Source organism: Trichomonas vaginalis, chromosome VI, assembly GCF_026262505.1.
Source record: "Trichomonas vaginalis G3 chromosome VI, whole genome shotgun sequence".
Lineage (NCBI taxonomy): Eukaryota > Parabasalia > Trichomonadida > Trichomonadidae > Trichomonas > Trichomonas vaginalis.
Genome location: NC_067208.1, coordinates 8,923,300 through 8,949,301, shown reverse-complemented (window position 1 = coordinate 8,949,301; position 26,002 = coordinate 8,923,300). Strand labels below are relative to the sequence as shown.

The window sequence follows — 26,002 nt, the reverse complement described above, 5'->3', positions numbered from 1 at the left end:
ACACAAGTTAAAGTTCCATTAGACAACAACTGCTACTTAAACTTATATGGAGACGAACAAAAGAAATATTTCCGAGTTTATGAAATGGCAGATATGACATTGCCTGACCCAGCTCCAGCACCATATTATTATGACTATGGTGTTGACGCACGTGTAGACCCAAAAAAGCAAACATTATATTTAGAATATTATAGATATAAAAGATATAATGCAATAGAAAAAACGAGAATAGTATATTATTATACAGATGACAGAAATAAATATTATAGTCAAGACTTTACCTACCCTGAAAACATAAGATTATATTATAAAAAATATTCTGACACAAACCAGAAGAAACCTGAAATAGTTGCGCTATATTTTAAGTTCAAAAGAGACAATCTTATAAGATCTCATATGTTTGATTTAATGAACCCGGTTGGCTCATTATATGTTTCAATGAACTCTACCAGACCAGAAGTAATGTTTGGTGTTGGTGTATGGGAACAAATAGTCGACAGGTTTTTGTATTGTGCAAACTCTTCAAAGGAAACAGGTGGAAGTAAAACGATTTCAGGTGAAAATTTACCTGCACACAGTCACTACATAGATTTAAGTACATCTCAAGCAGGTTGGCATAAGCATAAATTTTGGGATTGGTCAGCAATGAAAAAAGGTAAAGGATATGATGTTAAAGACGACGTTCAGTTTGCTATAAATTGTTTCTGGGGTGACACTCAGGGAGATGGAAACCATACACATCGCGTTTCAGGGTATACGCAAACAACGGGACAAAGTAAAGAATACATGCCACCTTACATGACAGTTTACGCATGGTATAGAATTGCTTAGTCGTCATTTTCAACTTCTTTAGCATATTGGTCAGGAGTTGTCTTATATTTGTTAGGAACTGTCTTTGAAAGTATACCACCTTGAACTTTGACAAGTTTGAAACGAGGTCTGACAATAGTAGTTTTATCTTCTGCTTGCAGTGTGTACATTTTGCCATGTTTGCCTAAAACTTCATAATATTCTCTTGTATACTTTCTTCTATTTTTACGAACACGAATGTGAGTACCTGTCGGGTTCCCATTGTTGTCATAGTCAATAGTATTTTCATATGGGTCGCGTTTAGGTATTTCTATTTTTACTTTGTCACCTTTCTTAAGTTTGAAGCCCGGCATTCTTTCTTGTTTGTCTCTTTTGACTAAATTATTAAATATATAGTCTTTCTCTAAGTCAGGGTTGTTTTTCATTTCTTCAGGGGAGTGGTTTCCCAAACCTTTTTGTTTACGGCTATTGTAAATATTTAAAACCTGTCTCATCTTTGCCATGGAGAAGTGTCTATATTTGTCGTCATATGACATTTCATTTGCTTCACCACCTTGTGGTTGGTTTAAGTCTCTTAACATTTTTATACAACCGTCAATGACACCAAGAGCAGAATGGTTTTGGTCGACAATGAAATATTGGTTTACATTTTTTGAACGCAGATAGTTTTTTACATCATCTGATTTGAAAGAACTTTCACAGTCAGATGTCAGTTTTGTTGGATGGTATTTGTCAACGAATATTGTCAAAGCAGTTTTCACATCTAAAATATTTTTGGACCATAATGGTATGGCTTCACAGTATCTTGTGTTTTGACCAACAAATATTAGCCAGTATGGTGGTCCATCTTCTCTATACCTCGGAATGTTTTCCAAGATATCCATAAACCAAGCATTTGGTGTTGAACTAAAGATTTTTATCATGAGTGCTTTCTTTGTTGCCTTAGAAACATAGGGGTCCTTGTTTGGATTCGTCATTTTTTAACCATAAGAAATGGGTTTATTTGGCGCATTAGCAGGAGTTGCATCCAGATTTTTACCCGCAGTGGAACAATAGCCAGAGGTGTATTTGGAGTTGGAAGGAAGATTTTGAGTACATTAGGTATACTTAAAGAGAAAGCACAACCTATTATACAAACTGTACAGAAAGGTTGGGATGTAGCACGAGATGCAACAAATCTTATTCCAAATCCTGAAACAAGAGGAAAAGTTCAAGGATGGATGGACAATTAGGAAGACAAGCAGGAAACTATTATAACAAAGCAAATGACTACTATAACCAAGCAGGACACTATATGGACCAAGGTGAAAGATTCTTTAACAGAGGATATAACCATGCACAACAGTGGGTAAACAATAACCAACCTCAACCGCCTCAAACGTGGGAATGTAAAGTTTTTTACTGAGATGAAATGAACAATACAGCATTGAGACAAATGGGTTCAAGATGGATTTGTCGACTTCCAGCAGTTACACAACGTGTTTGTCAAGTCCTCCCTATACCTCAGGAAGTTTTAGACCGACTTAAAAAACAACAACAACCAGTTGAAAACAAACCAAACTAAAATTTTTTACTGAGATGAAATGACCGAAGAAGTTGAAACGGTAGATTTGACACCACAAACAAAAAGTTCAGAACCATTGTCAAAACCTGTCAAAGAACTTACAGATGAAGAGAAAAATTCATAATAGAAAGTGCCAGGTCTGGAAATACAAACCCTAACTATAAAGTCACTTTTCATAGAAATGGAACGGCTAGTATCTCAAAAAAGAAACAGACTCTCACAAATAAAATATTGAAGTCTGAAGGAGCTTTCGAGACAACAGATGGAAAAGTTTACTTCACTGACCAACAGTTCATTATAGAACATCTCATTGACTTAGAGTCGAAATATTCTAAACTTTACAACAAACACAAAAAGTTGAAAGGAAAACAAAAAACAAATGGCATATGATATTTATGAAGATGTTGACAACACAACTGTTCCTGCAGGTGAAGTAAAGTCAGAGGAACCGAAAAGTGACGAAAAACCGATAGAAGAAGAAAAACCAAAAACTGAAGATAAACCAAAACCAAAGTTTAGTTTGGAAACTAAACCAAGTCAACCTTCATTAGCTGGTATGGGTTGGCGTCAAAGACTTATGGCAGCAGGCGGTTATGTAAAGTAAAGAAAAAAAATATTTTTTTATTTTTATAAAAATGCCCCCATATAGAATGGATAGAAAATCTGCTAGAATAAAAGCAGAGTTGCAAAGATATGGTTGGAGAGTTTCGAAGAAGTTTAAATATAGGAAGGGAAGACCCATAAAAGTCTATGACAAACTGGCTGGTCTTCGCTACGAAATGGATTTGGAAACAGCACGTGCAAATTATCCAAACAGACTAGAGAGGTTAGAAGAAGAACGTCTTATGGACATGCCTTTCGATGTTAGTGAACCTCAAGTTGAAGGACACGACGGCTTTGCCAGATTCTACTGGAAACATGACGAACAATTGCATCCTTTGAGAAGGAAAAAAGGTAGTGCAGAGGATGGTCATGCTCCCATGGAAAGAACAAGATATGCATATGAAAGTATCGTGAAGTTAGAAGTCAAATTACATCTGGTCGAACCTTTACAGTAAACTTTGACGAAGGAAAGAACAAAGAAGGCTTCATGGGAGTACTTGCTGCAATTCAAGATGGAAATAAGAAAGGATACAATCTCAGATTGACCATAACAGATTTGGATGGTCACATTTACTATGCACATGGCAATGTCACAACAGCTGCAACTTCTTGACGCTTTCAAGACTACAAAGAGAGAACAAATGGTTGACTCCGACTCAGACATTTTGAATGCAATTGAAGGAATTGCAAGTGTCAAGTTCGAATGGTACCAACCTAACCCTCAAGCAGTCAGACAACATGCTGGATACTTCCCGTTCATAAATAAGTCTGACATTGACTTGACAAGGTATGGAATTTACAATTCAATTGAAACAATTGTCAATGAACCTTGCATTCTTACATGTCTCAGGAACTCTGGTCTTGTTACAGATGAGAAGATGAAGTATCTTGAGTCATGTGTGAAGACAAGGTACATTCTCAGAGGTCAATTGGCAAAAATTGCACCGTTGGCAAATGTCAATATCCGAGTCAACATACCTACAGCTAAAGGTTCTTCACATGACGACTATGTTGTTGAGTTCAATTTACCATGGTTGAAGATTGCAATTGTCCACAACCACTTCATGTTGAACGAAAGTCTTACAAACCCATTGTTCGGAAAAGGCAAGTGCAACATTGTCAGAGCTGTAAACATTCTTTTCGAGAAAGGTTTGTTGGAACCAATTCCAGATGACAAGCTGACAGAAACTTTTGTACCAAAAGACGAAACAAACTTTTCACTGTTAGCAAGACCAAAAGTTGTTCCAGACAAAGTTCTAGTACAAAAGAAGTACACAATTCCAAAAGGAGTTGGATTGTTCGGATACCAACCTGAACCAGAAGAACTTCCAATGAGGTTGCAAGAACTTCAAGATGCTATAAACAAACTTCCATTGAGACATCCAATTGACGTCAAATTGTATTGGAGAGCATCTGAGTTAGGTCAGAAGGTTTTATATGAAACAGGTTGCTTCGACGATGTTTATGAGATAACAGGAGAAGTTTCTCAGAAGATAAGAGACTCACTTGAATTTCCACAAACTGGACCAATTGGTTGCGACAAGTTCGACTCAGATGAAAAGATATACTATGTCGACCTTAACGCTGCATACATGAGGTTTGTCCAATATATTCCGACTGGAATTCCAAACGAAGATGGTGAGTTCCCGGGAAGGAACTATACAGTTGGAAAAGTCATACAACAACTGTATGATATTAGGAAAGCTTCAAACCCCAAACTTGCAATGACACTCAAATTGCTTATGAATTCGACATGGGGATATTCCATTAAGAAACCTCAAGAGATGAAGAGTAAACATTATGAGAAGGTCGACAACTTTGTTGAAAGGTTTTCTCCTTTTGTTTTGAAGTACGAATTCACTCAAGGTCAAAGTGGCTTAGTAACCACATTAAAACCTATTGTCGAACATTGGTCTTACCCTCAGTTCGCAAAGGCAGTCCTTGACAACTACAACAAATTCTTCTCCGAAGTCAAATCCAAAGTGAAGGTTTACTATGAGAACATTGACGCACTCATGACGAACGAAGAAGGTACAACAAACTCATTGAAATGGGCATGGTCGGTGAAAAGATGGGTTTAAGCAAAAATTTTCACCGAAGTTCATGTCCTCTCCAAGCGTAAGTACTGGGGCATACTTGAAGACGGCACAGAAATAAAACATTGCATGAAATAAAAAATTTTTATTCGAATTTGAATTAAAATGTGGGAATTCTTGGGAACGGGAAAGGCTTATTTACTTGAGGAACAGGTAAAGGTGGTGGAGGTGGAGGTGGTGGCAACCAGTCCATTTTATATTCCTTCCTAGCTAATTTCCGTTTAATTTCATGGTCGCCCTCGGAGTCTTTGAATCGGACAGGTCGAGTTACACCATTCTTGGTCTCAAACTCATATATAACCTGTTTGTCTGTATTTTCGTCGACTATGGCACGAGACACGAACATTGACCAAACGGACAAAAAGTGTCATTTCGGATGGTCACGCAGCCAATCGCATTCGAGCACTTCGAAGAAGCCTTACGTTCCAAGGGAGAGGGTGTCTGGTGCAAGGCAGAGGTCATGAAACTCTACGAGCAGTACATCCTCAATGCCTGGGAGGACAAATCGTCCTTGGATTGGCAATTCTACCAACTCCTCTGGGACGACCTCCTACGCAACTGGGATAACGAAAGAGCCCAATTCAAAGGTCGGGAACTAATTTTGCAAATTACCCTTAATTTAACATACTTATCCAAATAAACACCTAAATTTACTTGGGGTTTCCCCCTAAAATAAAATTTTTTTACTCTTAGAACCACTCGAGGTTCTCCTTACGGTTGTTGAGCTTGTCACCGTCAATGTGTCTGACCTTCGTCTTCTTGCCTGGATTTGGAACCCATTGAATTGCGACAAGCTTGCCCATGGAGATTGAACCGCGATTCCGAAGGTTAAGGTTCAAGTGTCCCAAGTTGTTGAGGACTGGGGTAAGAACCTTGCCTGTCGCCTTGTTGCGGATTTGGTATGGGTAGGGTTGGGAAATTTCGTAACCGTCATCGGCAACAAGGGTTGCCCATGTAGCGGCTTCAGGAACTTCTTCGTGTTTCTCTTCTTCCTCTTCTTCCTCTTCTTCCTCTTCTTCCTCGACAATTCCTTCTTCAATTTGGTACTCACGAAGTACGGTGTTGCATGTTCTGTCCTTTCCGAGTACCTTCCAGATGGCGTCTATCTCTTCGAAGAAACGGTAGATGAGTCTGGCAAGGTCTCGGTTTTCTCTCTCGTAATTGCGCAAGGTTTCCGTGAAATCGTTCAGGCATTTCTCATTGGAAGCTTGGTTCATGAGGACATCGGCTTTGAGATTGGTCATCTCTGTCATAAGACTACTTTGGAGAGTCTTAATGGTGTTTGTCAGATGAGCTTTCAATTGGGCAATTTGAATTTGAACTGGGCGCTTGTCTGGCAACCTTGAAAGGACATCTGCTATTGTGTTCGGCTTCGGTGCTTGTTCGGACATCGAAAAAATGAAGTGGTTTGAGAATGGCGGTTTTACTTCAAAAAGCTTGTTATGACAGTTATGTCATACAACAAGTTTAAAATAATATCTTGTTCTTCTTCTGAACGTTTGTTGTCTCTTCCGATAAAAGTTTGGAACATGAGAACCAAAAAACGTTTTTTGAGATTGCGGAAGAGTTCAGGCAAACGTTCATATTCTGGATATGTTGGGAGCAGTTCGAAACATCTGAGCTGACTTTCGGACAAAATTGGGACAATGTCAGAAAATTCATCTTTGGTCGGACTGCTTGAAGGTAAGTCCCTTACATGTAAGTAGCTCTGGTAAAGTCTTCTCATTTCTGCTAACTTTTGGAGTATAGCTTCGTAGTTTAGAAGTTTTAATTTTAATTGTCTTATTCCACTCTTGACATCTAAACGGTAACTATCCATGAGGTCAAGAGTAGCTTTGGTAGCTTTAAGTGGAGCTATCTGTTCCTTGACCTCTGCAATTTTGGTTGCAATTGTGGTTTGAGCTCCTTCAAGTTCGCCGTCTATGTCGTTCTCAACGCCTTCAACCATGGCTTGAAACTCTTCATCGGTCCATTGAGATTGGTGTGGGACGAATTTAACTTGCTTCATTCAAAAAATGAAAAAAAATGTTTTTACTCAAAACGTTAAGGTTGACTGAACTGGTTGGATGTCGCCTTCACAGGTTATGTAGAACGGCTGACCCGAGAAGTGAAGGAGAGACTGAATTGCCAATTTCATATGGGGTAGGGGGTTCTCCTTGTTTGGTATTTTTATCCAAGGACGTTTGTTTAGGAACTTAACAAGAGTTTCTCTTTTGGCGTCCTTTATGTCGTCGAAAGGAGTTTTTTCTGGTATTTGAATTGGAATTCCAGTCGAAGTCTCGAGATTCAAGGCAGCCCTTCCAGAAATAGCGGTGAACTTGACCTTGGGCTTCATTACCCTGCGCAAGTACTGCTTAACAACTTCATTTATCTCTATAAGGTAAATTGCCTCGTCAAATCCTTCTGGTATTCCGAGTCCTTCCATCCGACAGGAAAATATTTTCCCGACAACTTGAAAAAATTTTCCGGACAAAGGGAAAAAATTTTCCCGACGACAGGAAGAACTCTTCCAGTTGTCCGTCCGTAAACCATTCAAATTTTCGAAAATTGAGAACTTTTTGGTCGAACTTCAGAAAAAGTTTTTCCTTCCGACAGAAAAAGTTTTTCTTCCGACAGAAAAAGTTTTTTCTTCCGACAGAAAAAGTTTTTTCTTCCGACAGAAAAATATTTTCCATCCCACAGGACACAAACGAATGTCCGACGTCCCACCAACCGAGTCCATTCCCAAACCAGAGGAACCTAAAGCACCAGCCCCTGCACCTCAGTTCCAGCAAGTACCTCCGATTTACTACCAATTTCCACCTCAAGGTTACTACCCACCACAAGGCTTCCCGAACTACCCTCCTCAGCCTATGCCTTACTTCCCCAACCCTTGGATGTTCCAGCAAGCTCCACCCCACAATTCCAATTCCAATCTCAATCGAAGAGAGACCAAGAGTTCGAAGAAGGTCTGAACCGCTTACGCAAAGATTATGCCACAGCCCCTATGGAAGACGACAGGCTTTCAGTCTCTTCCCTCAAATCGACCGATTCGACTCGTACCACAGATTCGGTTCGTGACCGTGAAGACTACCTCAAGCAGTCTGAGAGACTCTTCATCCTACAACCATTTACAGTTGGAGCTCTCAAGAACATGCGCAATTACGAAGGTCAGACACCAGCTGGAGACCGCAAAACAGACGTACTCGCAAGAGCCGTCCAGCTCGTCAAAACAAAGACTGAGATAGTCGACTTCATTCTTGCAGCTTGCCCATACAAGTAAAAAAATAAACAATTACGAGTTAAACTTTTTATTCTTTCTTTTCTGAGTTGTTTAGAGCTGGTTTCTCTTGTAGGAACCTTTCGTACTCTTCCATGGTCATGTAATTGCGAATTTTGTACGCAATTCCAGGTTCGTTGTTTTTGAACCTACGTATGTAACGCTTCCATCCTCCTCAGGGAAGTAAGCTGCTAACATCTGACCAAGTTTTCTCGGTGACTCGGAGCTCATAAAAATGTCACTTTTTAAACGTTAAGTTTTTAGTCTTATTTTACCCTTTGTTTACCCTTTGTTTGTCAAGGTAGTATTGGAGTGCAATTTCTCCAAATTCTCTGTGTCGGAGTTCTTCAGCATTTTCCAAGGTGTACCTGGAGAACTCAAAAAAGTTGTCAAGAAGATACTGCCATGCTGCTCTTCTGAGTTCGTCGGTATTTTGGAAGTGTTGCACCTTCGAGTCTTCGGACATGAAAAAATGACACTTTTTCAGCAAAAATAATGTTTAGGTGAAGTGGTGAGATCTCACCTGTTTTTTTCACCTCTTTTCTCACCTCTTGAATTTGTCATTGAATTTTCCCGAAAAAAAAATAAAGTTAGTTTATTTTATTTATTTTTTTTATTTTGTATGTAAAGACAGATATGTCAACAACCGAGAACACAACAACAGTTATAGTCCATGAAGCTATAAATGAAGAATATGAGTACATACAGTTTAACAAACAACTCCGTCTCACGGTCAAAACGATATGTCCAAATGCAAAGTAATTCTTGACAGCATGTTTTTGCACCAGATACTAAGCTTCCTAAAGACTGGTTTAGGAAACCAAAGCACCATTGAACTCTTAAGCGAAGCACAGCGAGACATATCTTTTTTCTGAAAACAGTGAAGAAACAGCGAGTAGGTAAAAACCCCAGTCGCCAAACTCTATGAAAACAGTGAAGAACAGCGAGTAAGGTAAAAACCCCAGTCGCCAAAACTCTATGAAAATTCGTGAAAAATTGCCAAAATGGTTTGAGAGGATATTAATGTAACATAGAACTTCTTGTAATGCTGTTGCAATGTGGGCTTACGCCTCGTTATGCATGGCATGTTTACAGAACTTCTTTGACGAAATTCATAGACAAGAACGCTGAAGAGCTAGAGAACAAGCTTGAAGCAAAAGACAAAAAGCATTCAGAAAAGAATACCACGTTCGGTACCAAAAGGAAAGAAAAGAACTAATAAAGTAAATGATTTTATACTGGAAGAGATGGAAAATGAAGAAGATAAAGTATGGTTTATGTTGCATTTAGTCAGAAAAAACAACAAAATGCTTTTTAACGACCTGTAAGATTTACAAATCTGAACAGAAATTGGTTCTATCGCGAAAAACTTACCGATTTCAAATGACCCCAATGAAGATGTGACAAATAGTTCAAGATACGATTACCTCAAACACACTATGATATGAAAGGTTGTACAAATACTTTACATTCAAAGAAAGATTTGCCATTGTTAAGGAAAAATAACAGAGTATTTTGACAACTTCAAACAAAGTAGAGTAGAATGAACATTTATTTTTCAAGCTTGTACTTTTTACAATTTTGAAACTTTGTTTGCGTAGATATGAATTCTGAAGAAGTATGAGGTTCTTGTATGACTTTTGGTACTTCTCCCCATAGTTCATGTCTGTCAAACTTACCTGCATGGACTCTTTCATAAGTTCCATGAATCGTCTTCGGACATCCGGGGAAAAGTACAATGTCAGTAAGTATTCTTTTAACATCCTTACTTAAACTCTTTGCTGCCTGTTACATATTACGACTGAAATGTTTAAAGTGCCTAAGTTTCTTAAGAATTCGACACATGTCTTTGTTCTCTCGTTCTTAACAAAGGATGAGAGGCGAAATCATCTAAGATAAGAAGACACCTATGAGGGTAAGTCTCCAATCGTAAGATTTGCAATTTCTTCGAAATGTATTCTATCTCTTTTCTGTTTTGTTCTGAGTGTTTCTTCTCTAATTTTCTCTGCATTCCTTCATTTGGGGTCTTTAAACTTAGAAATTTATATACTCATTTATAGCATTGTACTTCAAAACTCTTTTCTTTGTACTTCTTATTTCCAATCAAACTAACAACTCAGTATCCTTTATACATACTAATTAGACTTCTTTATAATATCTTTGAACGAATTGACGGTTTGGTCAAATTGACAAGAAGTACTACAAATAACAACTAACTCATAGAATGGGTTCTTCTCATCTAGTTCTTGTTGTTGTGCAGCCATTTTAAGAATAAGAAAGTCTTACCCGACCCAGGTGGCGCCAATTAAGACCTGTTATACATTCTGAGCAAATAAGAACTTGTCATGTATGGGTTTTTAATCTGAGCATTTTCTAACTTCCTCTTGTTCTTGTTTAAAACATTCTCAAAATTTCTTGTCAATGTCAGCAAACTTTTTTTCTAACTATTTTTTAGAAAAATTAAAAATTTTTATCTTTTAGAAAATGTCTAGCGATTTCGCTATCTATATTCGAGACAAGCTTTTCGACAGCAAAACATCCGTCGACCATAAAATCTTACATAGTGTAAACAAGAAAGGTGAATTTGTTCTAAAGTTCTGTTTCTGGGAATATGAGACAAGAACCATAAAAACATTAAGCAGAAGAAGTCTTAAAATTTGTCATGACAGACTTGTTGACAGAGATGACGCCTCTTGGAAAGATGAAGTCCAACAATTTCTTAGAATGCAAAGAAGACACATGCGCTGTTCTGAAGATGAATTAGAAAACAGAATAGAAGAGCTATTAAAGGACAAAGAACTTTTACAGAAATATGGTTCGGAGAAAATTTGACATAAGTCCACCAGAGAATGAAGAAGAGAGAAAGAAAGAAAAGAAAGAAAAGAAAGTAGAAAAGAAGAAGAAAGAACCTGAACCAGTCCAGAAGAAAAAGGAAAATTATGAACAAATGTAAATAATAAAATTTTATTTTTAGAACATTTCCTGGGTCAATGTCCAATGTTCTCTTCCTCTTTAGGAGCAAACACTGGCTTTAGCCTCTAAAATCTTTTTACCCCAATTTAAACCTTGAACTTCACTATCTAGACTCATAATATTCATAAGTCGTTGTCTTCTTTTGGTTCCTAAGTATAACAGTTTGTATGCTTTGCCTTCTTTAAGGTTTGAGAACCTTCTGTCAAAACTTTCTGTTGACTGCTAAACAAACCTTTCTATGTCTAGATCTTCCAAATTTCGCACCATTTTTAGTCACAATAGCAAACTTAACTGGTTCGATGTTCCAAACTTTGCTGAATGAAGACTTTCAAATGGTAGAAGTAAACATTTCAAATTATGTGAAATGGGTCTAGTTCTTTCTTTAAGTCCTGACATGTACTTATTTACTGAGATGAATTTCGTCATCTTTTTCTATCGGATAAAAAAAATATTTTTTTAAAATTTACTCATAAAAAATTTTCTTTGTATATACACCATTCTGAACATCTAAAAGACTTTTGACATTTGCCAAGAATGTTCGTGTTTAGACGCTGTCATATAACCATATTCTTGACAATATTGTTATAATTCATCATATAAAGACTTTTCATCTAAACACTCAAAGTCTTTCTTCTATGAACAGTTCATATACACTCTTGTTTGCTTCTAACAAATGTTTGTCTCTCTTCCGGTATGTGGAATTTGTCTTGGATTGAAACTTAGAAATAATCTAATGTTCATAAAAATATGAGAACAAAGTGGTTGTAAAAGTCAGATGTCAAAAGTTTCTGCTAAGTCGTCAAATATTCTGTATCTTGCATATGAGAATCTGATGTTCTGACAACTACATATCTTCTGTCAGAACTTTCTAACTTCATCGGAACAGCATGTTTGAAAACCATAATGAAGTTTGCAAACATTTTCACAAACTCTTTGGTCTTTATATTTTCTTTCAACAACTCCAAACTTTGTCTGTTATAAGACTCTTCAAAGCATCTGAGTTCAAAACTTTGTTGTATCTAATAATTTGAAGTTCATTGCAAACTATAAGTTTCATATTCTCTATTGAGGAGTTAAACTTGCCACAGATGTTTTCTATGTTTGTCATATTCGGGTTGAATAGCCTCTAATAGTTTGCATAAGATATCTGTAAAGAAATGTGTTTCTTTACCTGTTCCTTGTTTCCAATTTAATAATGAGAGCAGTTTCATTTTTAGCCTTGATGTTGTAAGATATTTGCAAACCAACATAAGATATACTCATAGACTCTTTCGTTTCCATTTGCATATAATTTCTTTGACATGGTCTAACCAAGCTTCTATAATATTTTCTTTCCATTCTACTTTTCATATTTATATCCAGTGAAGATAGAATAGAAGTTTTGGAGAAGGTGTATATGAACTTTATACCTCGAACTGAAAAATCTTCTAACTTGACAAATAAGATATCCCAAAGCATCTAACATCTTCATGCAACTTGTACAACTTTTATTTTCTTAAGTTTCTGTCTATTCTTGTTCTGAAACTATTGTTGCTCTTGTTTGTTAAAGACTACATCCCATTCTTTCAATGACATAACATTCTGGGGCAGAGTCGACATAAAATGACTAAACGTTTCAAATTCTCGACTGCTTTGTTATAGTCCTCTAAATGGACACATATTTCTGAATGCTTGGAAGTCATAAAAATCTGAAAACATCTATTCTGTACATTTTTATAAAAATAAAAAAAATATTTTTTTTATTCTTGACTTTGTTGTTGCATTTGTTGGCATTTGTTGTTCTTGAGCTATTTGTTGTTTGAAGGTTGTTCTTGTAATACAATACTTTCACCAGTTGCATCTTCCAATTCGAAACTTTCTGCCGTCATTGACAAATACATAGGACATAAAAGTTTTACAGGAACAAAGTTTGCGTCAACTAATGTCAACGTTATACTTGCCAAAGTGTTTGAGTTCAACTAAGGTTGAAAATTCTCCATTCGAATGAACAATAGGGCAACCAGCAGAGAAAGTATTGTTATACGCATAAGTATCTTTTGGCATAATAGTTTCTGTCGACATTCGAATAACACTTTGAACCTAAGTTTGAAACAATATATAAGATTGGTGTGCTTAATGTCAATGGATAGACATTCCTTGTATGACACCTTTTCCTGTTATAGGAAACTGTTGGTAGTAAAAACCAGAAATAAGTTTTGTATTATAGCTCATATCGTTTATAGTAAACTCAGTCGGACATCCAAACATAATGAAACCTGCTCTAGTTGCAGCACATGTTACACCCGTACTTAAAGTATTAAATAAGTCAACAAAACCTGTTGGTGTATATCTGAGTAAGTATCTTCAAAGGAGTATTTTTTACCATTCACAACAATAAAAGTCTTCTGGTGTCAAAAGAGCAAAACAGGCTTTAGTCGTCATTGTGTTTAAAGTTAGTTTACAATACCGTCCTTGAGGACTTTGTAAGTTTGTTGTTATAGAATTATATGACTCAGGGTTTTTAGTCGTAATAGTATAACATTATATCTTCTGCCATTTATATATATATTTAAAAGTTTTTCTGAAAGTGGAGAAGAACTTCATCTAAACTTTCACATGGTTTCTCTTGAAGTTCTCTGTCTAAGAAGTTCAAAATATTTTGTAAAGACATAGAACTTTCCTTTGTCTACACGAAACAAACAAACAGGGTCTTTCATATCGTTCAAAAGTGTGTAAAGTCCTTTACATGAAATAAAGTCTATATTATTTTTCTTCAAACATCTTTCAAGAAGTTTTGACATTTTTACTTAGCAAATAAATTTTAATGAAATGTTGTGGTCGTCAAATATTTTTATGACGTCTGGGAAACTATACTTTAAGTTCAACGTTTCACCTCCTTTCATAACGTATATCTTGTCAATGACATTATATGAAACCACCACAGCAACTAATGTCGGGTTCTATTTCTTTGATGTTTATATCGTCTGCCTCTGTCAAAAGTTTCAATAGTTCTTTCAAAACTTCATGAGGTGCAATGACATATGAGTTCACTTTTACAGGGTTGTGTTTCGACCCAAGTTTAACATTATACCTAAAGCTTGACAAATCTTCTCCTGTGTTTGAAGTTTGTCTTTCAGTTGTTGGTAGTCGTTTCGAATATCTGCAACAGAACTTAAGTCTCTGCTAACTTCAGGATATGTTGTTGTTCTTTTACAGGAACAATTGTTATACCATCTCGTCTTCGTATGGTTTCCCCACTTCAACATCTCTGTCTTTGACATTGACAACAACACTTTGACTGTTTGTTTGAGTTGGTGAATTTAACTTCACATCTGCCACCGCCATTAAACCTTTTGAAACACTTACGCTTCTATTTTCGGAAATGACATTTTACTTAGAATAAAAAGATGGACGTATTCGGATATCTTATTGAATTGAAGCAGAACAAAGTTTATACTCACAAACAATACAAATACATTGACAGAATAGTTCTTTACACAAACAATGGAAAATGTTATAGAATAGCAATATTTGCTGAACCAAAATATTTTCATAAAGCAAAGAAATTGGTATAACTGAAATGGTGAAAGTTCTTGAAGCAGACAAAAATATAACTTCAAAACTGACCGATATTACTAAGGAAAGTTTTATAATACAATATTATGTCAAAAACTGGCGTACTGTCAATATTTGACGAGAGAATGTCAGTTCAAGAACAACTTACTGACCTGCTGCCAAAATCTGCTCGATGGAAGCTGTCGTTATGCCAATCTGAGGAGCCCAGCAGGTTTCATCGAACGAATCTTCAAAAGAGCATCTTCCGTGAAAAGTGCTATTGGTTTTGTAAACTTCTTTGCTGCTCAGTTCATCTGGACCGTCTCTGTCACCAGTATATTGTATTTGTACAGTACCAACAGTTGAAATACCACCCATAAAGTCTTCTGAGTCAGCAAATGGAATGCCAAGCCAAAAGTTTGAACGGTCTCCATTTGTATAATTGAGTTTTTTGACCTCCTGTATGAGTCCATACTTTCACATATGGCATAATAGAACTTTGCATTTCAGGGTTAATGGTTGTTGTGAAGTTGTTGTTAAAGTTCATAGCATCTAATGTCAAGTTGTATGACCTCATATCCTCAACTGTAGAATATTCTTCTCTTGGGTAATATTTGCCATCTATGTTTATATGATATTTAATACCGGGTTGTAGAAACAAGAATAGTCATTTATAGTTCGTCTGAACAGTAACAAACATAGTATCTGCATGTTTCATTGCAGTTGTTAAAGCAATATCTGTTTTTGCTTGCCCTGGGTCAGCACTTTGGTTTCCAAACTTCACTGCAAAGTCTTTGACAGATATTTGGTGTATAGGGAACATAAGTGGAACTGCAATATATTTGGCAGCTAAAGCATTTGAAATATCTGGGTCCAACATATAGACTGCAAGTCTGCTTTCTATTCTCTTGCATTCAAATTTTCGCATGTGAACTTAACTGGGTCCCAAGCAGTTCCAGCAGCATTGAAATAATAGTTTACTTCATTGTTGAAGTTTGAGAAACCAAAGTCTAAGTCAACTTTGTCTTTGCAAAAGTCGGCGAATGATGTTTTATTTGTTCCCATTACGTCTGTAAGAGTGAATGGGTCTTGTGTTGGTGCAATGACTAAGTTATTTTTGCTTGAGTAAGTTCGATAGAAATTTTTCCTGCCCAGTTTGGCAAGTATCTTAAAAACCTGAAGATGAGGAAAGATGACAAAGGAACTCTAAGTTTCAGTTTTACTTTAGTGGCAGCAGTTCCATCTGAACCAGAAAGGTTAACATAAACTCCTGGAACGTTAGGGTCAAGTCTTCTTATTTTCTCAATATTTGCATACTGGTCTGTTTGTTCTCTAGCTTGTGGTTGTACTGAGTTTCTCAAAGCGAACCATTCATAGTTTGCCCATGTTACTGTTTGAACTAAGTCAGAGTTAGAATATATCTTATATCCCATGAAAACTTCTGGAGCATATTGGTATCCGACATAGAAAATTCCATTGCAACCTTTCTTGTCAGACAACTTGGCAGAAGGTTTTATTTCAATGTCTTGTTCCACGTATAAGAATGAGTTGTCAATAGAAATAATATGAAACCTGTCGCAAGCAATATCTACTGTTGTTGAAGAACCTTCTCCAAACTCACCTACGTTTCCATAAGAAACAGCAGTTGTATATTCGTAAGTTCCAGGAACTATTTCTGACCTTCTAATGGCATTGTCGCATTCGTTATACCATTCGGAAACATTTCCGTTCATGGCATCCAAAACTGTTTGGCGTTATATTCTGAGCGGCGTACATTTCATATGGGTAAAAATATGAATAGTTGGATTTATATATCATAATAGAACCCACTCGGACCAAGCTTTACTTTCTTCCTGACTGAGTTTTTTAACTCTTCTTTTTCCTTCATTGCCACTACTTTTCACTAGATGAAGTTACTTCTTCACTACTTTCACTTTTGTTCTACTCTTCTTCTTTGTGTCGCTTTTGGTAACTTGCCCTCTGCTTCAAGTTGTTGCATCTTTGCCTCAATGTTCACCTAGTATGTTGTAAATTTCCCATGTCCTTTTTGCCTTTGGGCTCTGGTCGCCCAACTCAGGTAACCTATATCCTAGAAAGATTTGTCATAGTTTGTATTTGAGTCTTCGCGTATTGTTTGCATGACTCTTTCCTGAGTTTCCGGTTCAAGCTCTTCAAACAGAGCTTGTCCATATGGAATAAGCTCGTTTCCAAATATATGTTTTGTAGCCATTCTGGTTTTCTTTCCATGTTACCAATAATATCTTTTGTGAATGGGAAAGCTTTTACCCAATGTTTTCAGTCTTGCGTCATTTATTTCTGTAGTTGGTTTTATTTTGTCAAGAACATGTTTTTCAATACTAACATTCATTTGGTACTGTCCATTTGAGTTTTCTTAAATATTCATCCTTCTCGTTCATTGTCTGCAAAGTAAGTTTTATGACATTTTGCAAACTTTCGTTTGCAAGGTCATGTACAATAGGTTCTCTTCCTTCTATCTCCCTAACTTTCTTTCTAAACTCTTCACCAAATATACCATCTCTATGGTTCTGTGTAGTTCTTTGAGATAAATGTTTTAGAACGTCAGGTGTTATATTTCCATCAGCCATGTTCATTTCATACTGGTCCAAAATATCTGCATCTTTCATATCTTTCAATGGCATTAAAGCCGGCGCTGAAAATACCAGCTACATCTGGTTCACCACCATTCACTTCCATTGCGTCTACAACTTCTTGAATTGTGGTTGTAAGTTTATGAACCACCTATCCGGATTAGCTTTATGACCCCATCTCATTGTAGTTCCATCGTCTGCAGAAACAAAGTAGGTTTGTTTCCATATTGGCTAGGTTCTGAATGAACTTAAAACAATGTTTCATTCTCTATATGTTTTGTTGAAATTTAACCTTTTATTTTCACCGAGTTCATCCAAAGATTGAACGTTATATGCTCGTAAGTAAAAGGATTGTTGTATTTGCGTACACTTTCTTTCAGTTCTTCCATTCTATGCTGGATATTTTCATCTGATGTTGGAGTCTTTTGTATGTCGGCGAACATTTTTCGATATTCTTCTACTATGTCAGCCGAATTTTTCTTAGACTCTTGGAAAGATTCCATATTCTCCGCATACACTTGTTGAGGGTCAAGATTTTTCGGCTGTTCCAAATCTTCATCTAGTTCTGTGAAGTTAGTTTCCAAAGGAGGGACTTGTTCGTTTCCTTCTGGCTCTTCTAGCTGTTGTTGCTGAACTATTTCTTCCATGTCTGGTTGTATCTGAACTTCTTCCTGTGGAGTTTCTTGTACCTCATCTGCTGGCATTTCATATATTTCCGAGACCGTTTTTAACAAGTTCCCTATTTAAGTCATCCGCATTCATAACCCTTTCTTTCTTTCGTTCCGTCTCTATTTTTTACGCGTTTCATGAAGATAGTTGAATTATCATTTATCTCTGACACCAAATATCTCGGAGTAAATTCAGTCATGTCATTTGGATGATATGCTATTAAATCATATCCCTTAGCGAGCTTGTATTTTCCAGGTTTTGAAATTATATCCCATTTGGTGCTGACACCATAAAGCTAAATAGGTTCGGGTCAGTATTTCCTTCCTTGAACTTTCTAATAGCTTCTTTATATCTGTCACTAAAGTCAAGAGTATCTGGGTAACCATAATTTTCCTTAAGCATTTTTAAGAATTCTTGGTTTCCTTGTTCTCTACTTCTTTTATGTCCTTGCTCTGTTTGTGGTTGTTGCTGTGCAGTGTTTTGAACTGTTGGTTGTGGTGCAGTGTTTTGAACTGTTGGTTGTTGTGCTGGATTTTGAACTGTTGGTTGCTGTGCTGGATTTTGAACTGTTGGTTTTGGTGCATGCCTGTGTCTGTGTCCATGTGACGATGTAAATGTTTTAGGTAGTCCTGGTGCAGGTGCTTCTCTTGGAGGGTTTGGTGGTATATAAGTTCCACTAGCTAGTAGTATAAGTTCCACCAGCTGGTATATAAGTTCCACAGCTGGCACATATGTTCCATCTGCAGCATAATGTCCTACCTGACTTTTCGTTTTTAAGAAAGCATTTACTAGGTCTGTTTTGGTCTGTTGTAACTCTTTTTCTGACTTTCCACAACAGTTGCTCTAACGGCGTCATAGGCACTTTGAACTGCCTGTCTCGTTGCTGCATCTGTTATTTTCGTCATATTTTGTGCTACTTCTCTTAACTCTTTGTCGAAACCTTCAGACTTCAGTTTCTTTCCAGATGAGAAGTCGTTCACTAGTTTCACCTTACTATGAAGAGCTTCGAAGGCGTTCTTAAAGTCAGCATTCATTAAAGCTTCATTTGAACTGTCTTCATCCGCTTGTATTTTTGTCCTTATTGACCTATAAGTTGGGCTGCTTTAGCGTTGGCTTGGGCGTCTAACCAGTCATTATTAGCTTTTATATATTCTGCGCTTTTCATTGCTTTTGCATGGCTGCGTCGTTATTTTTACTTTCTTGTGCTAAGTTTTCATACTGTACGGTTTGGTTTTGCAACTGTAAAAGTTTTTCTGCCTTACATTTGCTTCAACTTCTTTTTATACTCATCGCTATCCATATATGTCTTCAGGGCTTTTTGTTTTATTTCTTCATCTTTCAGTACTTTATATTGAGTAGTATGGTTTTTCAAATTTATAACATCTTGTTCCATTTTTGCTACTTCTGCTGCTTTTTCTGACACTTTTTCGCATATTCCTCTGTACTTAGTTCTTTCAGTTGTTCTTCTTTCTTCTTTTTCTCTACGTTTAACTCATTGAGTTTCTTTGTGTGTCTGTCATATTCTAGTTTCTTTTCGTTTTCACTTATTTGTTTCTGTATGTCTATGTTTGACTTTTTGACATCTGTTATTTGATTTTTGAGTGAACTCAAATTCATTTGACTTTGAGGGTTATAAGCTGTTCCGTCTGCAGCTCCACCATAGCCTGCCATTTTCGCTAAAAGTGCCGCTCTTAAACCTCCACTCTGTGCACCAATAACTCGGTTTAAAAGCATAGGGTTGCTTGACATTTGTTGCAACATAGTGGGGTCATTCATCATTTGTTGTTGCAACTGTTGTTGTGGTGTCAGTTTTACTATTGGATGTTTCAATGCTCCCTTCCTCTTACGTATATTCTTACGTAGCTTACGTGGCATTTTAAGTGAAGTTAAAAAGCGGTTTTTGACAGATGTTTATATGACACTTTTTGTTCAGCACAAAAAACTACTCGGTCAAAGTGTTGTCAGTTTTGTAAAATAACCGTCCTATCTCATTCTATAAGGGGGAAAGTCTTCTCAAAGTATACTTCCTTGGAACGCCCGTAACTTTTCCTGTAGCGACGATAGACCCTTACTTGTCCGGACAAAGTTATACTATTTTGAGTGCTCTACAAAAAAGTCAACGGCGACGACTCTCAAAAACCGTTGTATAAAAAGTTTTACCGTTGGACAAAAAAGTATATATAGAAAACAAAAAACGTTTATAGTTCATTCAATATTTGAGATGGAACGGTTTGCCAACGGTAACTATTAAATAAAATAAAAAAATAGAGGGGGTCTCCGTTGGTAAAAACCGTTTTTATTCAATATTCATTTTCCACAAACTTCTGGTCAGTTCATTTTTTGGCTAATGGAAGCCAACGCTGTTAACCACAATTCTCAACCGCTAACCAAAGCCAAAGCCCCACAACCTCCAAGAACCGGCACAGCGGTTAGAATAACCACCAAAAAATCTAACAACGAATTAAGAGAAATTCTTCAACAAATTTGCTCTAAATATCTCAAAGAAGCCGAAGAAAACACACAACCAGACGCTACATACAATACTCAGTTCTGTGAAGTTCTGAACAAAGCAATTACTAGTTCAATTGAACTTACTAAGACAATTCCAAATCCAATTGAGCTTAGCGATGTCTTAGTTCAGTATTTTCCAACATTTACTAAGCTTATAATGTTGAGAACTTTATACCAAGTTCGTCAAAATCTTCCTCGTTACATGCAACGGTCATTCGACAAGAGAATTGCCGAATTCCAAGTCTTTAGTTACGGATATGACGAAGATGAATACGTTGACGAGTTCGGAGACAACTGTACAAAATGGTTTGAATGTTATACGACAACACAATTTGAATTCGACTTTCTCGAATTCAACGCAGCAACCATTCATATCATTGCTCTTTACCTTTCCGAACAACAACAAGACCTCGCAGATGGAGATGTTGTTACTGTCGTCATGAAAACTCCTGAACAATTCGGAAAAAAGAAGTCTCTAATTGCCAAATTCGTTCCAGGACATCAGCTTTTCCAACGCACAGAAGTCTTCTGTATTCCTGGAACTAAGTTCTTTGTCAGGAGCGAACTCAAGGAAAGATATAATGTGTCATTCAATTACACATTATATAATGTTTTCGACCCAGAAGAAGGCTTCTTCCCAGAAGCAATGGAGGAAGAAGAAGAGGAGGAGGAAATACAAAACTCTATCCAAGAAGAGTCCTCCGAATTCACACCAGAAGACTAACAATTTTCCGAATAAAAAACTTCATTTATACTAAACATCTTCGGGGCTAGAGGGCACGAAGTGCCTGGAAGCCCCACTCCCTTTTTTTTTTTTTTTTTTTTATAAATATTGTTTAATCTACAATTTGCTTGTACTCTGTCATTTATTTCAACAGACCCTGAAATATTCGGTGCCTGCTCATCAAAATAGCAAAAATCAACTATAATAATGGTATTATATGAATAGAAATAACAGTTAGAAATGTTATTATTTGAAAAGCAGCAATTCGTGATATTTGCTTTACAAATAGCAAAAATTAAATAATAATCAGTAATATTAGTGAAACTTGTTGAATCAAATAAAATAGCTGTTGCACATTGCATAAATTGAATAGATGCATCTTCTCTTTGAGGATTGCCCTTATTTGCAAAAAAATTAGAAAAAAATACTTTCGATCCAGATGAATAAGCTCGAAAATCTGCAATGCATCTTGTATCACATTGTGAATGAGAAATATTATTGTTTGTGAAATTAATTTTCCCATTTTGAAGATAAATATTGAAATTTCCTAATTTATTTTCTCCACTTTTAGCGATTGAAGATGATGTAATTATGTTATGATATGAATCTTTCAAAGAAATATCAGAATAGCAAAAGATTCCAGTTTTAAAATACGGTATTTTAGATGATTCACCAATCACCCGATCTTGGACACATTGGCCTGAAAGCGAAAAATACAAACATCTTCCATCTTCGGTATTACTACAATTTAAGAATTTTGTTGTCTCAACTAGGAGTTTTGATGTATCATATATAGAATTAAAATAAATAGCACCTGAAATAATATTCTCTGAGAAGAGGCAGTTGGTAATATAGTAATTTTTACCTTCCTCTAATAAAAGTCTTTGTGTGTGCCCGTTATATATCACTTTGGATGGATCTTCTTCATAATAATCATTCCACTCTTTTCGTAGGCATGCAAATGAAAAGTAATAATACATATTGATTGAACCAATTTGAAAGTTTATAAAATTGAATTATTTTGAGATTCTATTCAATTTTTTGATAGCGCGAATACATCAAATTTCAGATTGGGTATTATCTATTGACCATTTGTCTTTTGATGCATGATATTCAATGCTCTTTGAAAATTTTGAGATATATTCATAGAATCATTTCAAATTGGCTTGATGGGTGAAAATCATTCAAATAGCTAAATGATTAATCATAAAGTATAATTAATTTATTTGTTCATAATGAAATACCTTGTACATTCAAAATCGTAAATGAAGATAGGAAATGATCAATTGTAAAAGTGACAATTATAAATTCCATATTCCAAATATGTTAAATATACAACTTACCATATTTTCTGATGTTATCCAATTATGAATTGCTATGAAATTTGTAATTGGATTATATCCTAAAAGAATACAGTGAACTAAAAGTAAAATATCATACATTTGTATATTGTCAGACAATGCCAATAAGATATATGACTGCAATACAGATTTTCATTAATAATAATCGTTCAACATTTTCATCCATATTGTTTCAATCATAATAACAACAATGAATCAAATCACAGTTGCATAACAATTATGATAAATCATACTTGATTGAATCATATTCTTTTATGAAGTCAAATATAGATTGTTATTCTTTTCATTCGTTAAAAATAGAGCATACATCTGCTTTAACGCTAAAATGTATTACATTAAAGTTAAATGATGACATCTTTTCATATTGATTATCATTTTTCTTATTCATTTGACTTTAGATGTTGTTTAATTAATATAAAATTTATGAATAATCGTTCTATATTGAATACACGACATGAATATTTTTGATATGCTTAAATTATCGCTTGAAAAATTGTAAAAATAAAATTGTTTTCATTTCATCGGATATTTATTAGCCATTCATATTGCAAACATTCCAGTAATGCATATTCCAGAGGTTTAAACGTGTTCATAACAAAGAAATTTTCAATAAGAGATTCAAAACAAACTAAACATGTACAGCCCAGTCTCATACAATACATTACATTCTCGAATCCTATTTATTCTAGCTATTACTACTGTTTGAATTATCTATTGAAGTGATAGAAGATTTACGTGACCAAATTAAATGGATTTGACATGGCAGATTTCAATTTGACGTGTCAAAATCACTTGATGATAGGGATGATTTCATTTCTTCTATTTTCATTTTCTTTGTCCGCAGGACATGGTCGCGTTAAACATGGCCGTAGTGAAGACGATTTACCTCCTCCCCCAATAGCCGAAAAACCCGAATCTAACTTTGGAAAACAAGCTCCACGCAATTTACGTAAGAAAGGACGCGCCGAAGACGATGTTGTCATTAAACAAGAACCCCCGAAGCCTACAGAGAAAATCGATCTATTTGGTTCAAATCAAGATTTATCAGATGAAGCTTTTATGAGTAAAATCAGGACTCCACCTCCTAAATACGATCCAGTACTCCATGTTGTCATCCCCTCCCAAATTCCAGAAACAGGAGCCGAAATACAAATCCGAGTTTCCCTTGCAGAGCCAGGAATGTGCTACTGCATGATCGGTGACCAAGTGTTTAGTGGTACTCTTGACGCAGAAGGCATGGCAAAATTCAAAGCTCCATCACATAACCCAGGAAGAGTTTCTGTTCAGTTTTCAAAGGATGGAATCAACTGGTTTGGCAATGTTGAACTCGAATACGTCGCTGTTCCTAGTTCCTCCAAGAAATACATCTTCATTGGAGTCGGAGCTGCAATTGCATGCATAATTTCATACGTTTTATACACATTCTTGACTGGAAACAAGAAGAAGGCCAGATACAGTGATGGTCCAAGCGTTTTCAAGTCCAGATCTAAATCTCAAGCTTATTCACAGTACGACAGAGCTCCAGTACTTCGCAGTGCACAAATGCTTTAAATTGCGTTATGTATTTTATATATTGTTGTCTATCTATATTACTTTTGACTAAATTTATTATTATCTTCGAAATTTCTGAACATTTTTGCTTAGAACTATAATCAGAAAATTTGTTTTAAATATGTTTATTGAATAATCACAATTTCTCATTAAGGATACCCTTACGTGTCAGATTTTTTGCGCATACGAAGAAGTCATGCTAGACATGAGCTATAAACCTGAAATTTTAGCAACATATTTAAAACTTTTTAAACTACAATACACTTTAATATTCAAGAACAAAAATATTCTTTTTAGAAATTACATAATTATTTTATGTGAAATCTATATAAAAACATATTTTGCGAGCGTAACTTTTTTCTTTATAAGCACCTTATATGACTGATAAACTGTGAAGGCACATAATTGTTAATTCATAGAGTTGATATGTTTCCAAAATTGAGAGGAAATTTGAAAATTGAATACCCTTTCAATTCAATTTTCAAAAGATATCAGCTCCTTCAATAATTGAAGGACGATTTTGATCATTTGCTCTTAAAACAAGTATGCCATGGAGAAAAAAGTTACGCTCGCAAATCTGAAATATAACTATCATATAAAAAAATTAAATTTCTAATTTTTTACTCTATAGATATTATTGGCCACTTGTGTAATGCATAAAAGTTTATGTCATATGCATACATTTGGAAGTATGGGAGACGAGGGAAATTACTTCTATGAGGCACTAGGATTTTTAAAAATTTCTCTATCGGACTCACCATTCAATTTCTCGAAAATTAAAAAAAATCAATAATAGCTAAAATGTATTATGCATAACAAATTTTAATGTTACACGGTATTTTTTGAACTTCATGACATGAATTTTCTTTATATTATTTTTTTTTTTTTGGATTTTCTATGATTTATGCGATAGGCTGGAACAACATTGTAAGTGCAATGATATCATTTATAGAGAAATCTAAAACTTCAGCATTCAGAACTCGCAACCACAAAAATATTCATTTGCTAAGTAAGTAAAGTTGATTAAGTTCGACACTTAGCTTTTATACGTAAAACCAAGTGTGTATTGTTATTTCTTGTTAAATTATTGAGAAAAAAATAAATTGTAAGAGAAACGATACTGATTATTGAAATAATATTGAGGGTAGCTGCAGATTTCTTCATTAACATGCCGGAAATTTGTTAATCTTGGTTTTCTATCATAAAATCTGTCGAAGAATCTAAAAACGGAGATATGAAATAGAGATCATGTAAATCTAGAGTATCCTGTCAGAAAAATAGACTAAGCATGTAACCCTTTTTTGGTCATAAACACTTTTTACCACTTAGTCATACAGATGATCATTAAATTTAAACGAGCACTTTTTGTCAGAATTTATTCTTTTACAAAGACAGAAGATTTTAGTATTATTTAATATTAGTGCTGTAGCAAAATTCAAAAAACGGTGAAAATTCAGTGAATTTGTGAATTCACATTTTTTTTCGACATTTTTCTTGATATATCCATGCACATTAAGAACACAGCTTTGATACGCTTAAAAAAAGCATATTTCATATGAAATTGTTAAAGAAATAAACAATTTATATAAAAATTGCACTTATGGGCAGTTTAGATATATAATTTATATATAACATATATACAAATTCATAGACAAAGTGCAATAACTACAATGTTGTAGAAAATTACAGCAGAAATACTGACTTTTTGAAGGATAATAAGAATTCTTCTAAATGTTGT

General features: G+C 35.5%; 9 protein-coding genes and 3 pseudogenes across 12 annotated transcripts, besides 1 other annotated feature; 5 read left to right on the top strand and 7 right to left on the bottom strand.

Annotated features, from left to right (window-relative positions):
• Positions 1 to 21,453: part of a mobile genetic element that runs on past the window's edge.
• TVAGG3_0831860 (uncharacterized protein) lies at positions 2,222 to 2,374 on the top strand (the record flags this gene model as incomplete). Its single annotated transcript, XM_001323611.1, has 1 exon — positions 2,222 to 2,374. One exon carries the CDS (start codon positions 2,222 to 2,224, stop codon positions 2,372 to 2,374), a length of 153 nt encoding a protein of 50 aa, XP_001323646.1.
• Positions 5,174 to 5,419, bottom strand: TVAGG3_0831850 (uncharacterized protein; the record flags this gene model as incomplete). The annotated part of the gene is made up of 1 exon (XM_051248516.1): positions 5,174 to 5,419. The coding sequence occupies one exon, from the start codon at positions 5,417 to 5,419 to the stop codon at positions 5,174 to 5,176; it is 246 nt and encodes an 81-aa protein (XP_051083991.1).
• TVAGG3_0831840 (uncharacterized protein) lies at positions 5,450 to 5,713 on the top strand (the record flags this gene model as incomplete). The annotated part of the gene is made up of 1 exon (XM_051248515.1): positions 5,450 to 5,713. The coding sequence occupies one exon, from the start codon at positions 5,450 to 5,452 to the stop codon at positions 5,711 to 5,713; it is 264 nt and encodes an 87-aa protein (XP_051083990.1).
• On the bottom strand, positions 5,763 to 6,464 carry TVAGG3_0831830 (HNH endonuclease family; the record flags this gene model as incomplete). The annotated part of the gene is made up of 1 exon (XM_051248514.1): positions 5,763 to 6,464. One exon carries the CDS (start codon positions 6,462 to 6,464, stop codon positions 5,763 to 5,765), a length of 702 nt encoding a protein of 233 aa, XP_051083989.1.
• On the bottom strand, positions 6,497 to 7,081 carry TVAGG3_0831820 (uncharacterized protein; the record flags this gene model as incomplete). The annotated part of the gene is made up of 1 exon (XM_051248513.1): positions 6,497 to 7,081. The coding sequence occupies one exon, from the start codon at positions 7,079 to 7,081 to the stop codon at positions 6,497 to 6,499; it is 585 nt and encodes a 194-aa protein (XP_051083988.1).
• Positions 7,109 to 7,498, bottom strand: TVAGG3_0831810 (uncharacterized protein; the record flags this gene model as incomplete). Its single annotated transcript, XM_051248512.1, has 1 exon — positions 7,109 to 7,498. The coding sequence occupies one exon, from the start codon at positions 7,496 to 7,498 to the stop codon at positions 7,109 to 7,111; it is 390 nt and encodes a 129-aa protein (XP_051083987.1).
• On the top strand, positions 7,767 to 8,335 carry TVAGG3_0831800 (annotated as a pseudogene). Its single transcript has one exon. A coding segment is annotated over exon 1 (569 nt).
• Positions 8,364 to 8,563, bottom strand: TVAGG3_0831790 (annotated as a pseudogene). Its single transcript has one exon. A coding segment is annotated over exon 1 (200 nt).
• Positions 15,821 to 16,615, bottom strand: TVAGG3_0831780 (annotated as a pseudogene). Its single transcript has one exon. A coding segment is annotated over exon 1 (795 nt).
• On the bottom strand, positions 19,603 to 19,992 carry TVAGG3_0831770 (protein of unknown function, DUF4106 family; the record flags this gene model as incomplete). The annotated part of the gene is made up of 1 exon (XM_051248511.1): positions 19,603 to 19,992. A coding segment is annotated over one exon (390 nt), but the record flags the coding sequence as incomplete, so codon positions are not given.
• On the top strand, positions 20,786 to 21,352 carry TVAGG3_0831760 (uncharacterized protein; the record flags this gene model as incomplete). The annotated part of the gene is made up of 1 exon (XM_001323609.1): positions 20,786 to 21,352. The coding sequence occupies one exon, from the start codon at positions 20,786 to 20,788 to the stop codon at positions 21,350 to 21,352; it is 567 nt and encodes a 188-aa protein (XP_001323644.1).
• Positions 21,454 to 23,472: 2,019 nt separating the features above from the next.
• On the top strand, positions 23,473 to 24,486 carry TVAGG3_0831740 (uncharacterized protein; the record flags this gene model as incomplete). The annotated part of the gene is made up of 1 exon (XM_001323608.2): positions 23,473 to 24,264. One exon carries the CDS (start codon positions 23,473 to 23,475, stop codon positions 24,262 to 24,264), a length of 792 nt encoding a protein of 263 aa, XP_001323643.1.
• Positions 24,487 to 26,002: the final 1,516 nt, after the last annotated feature.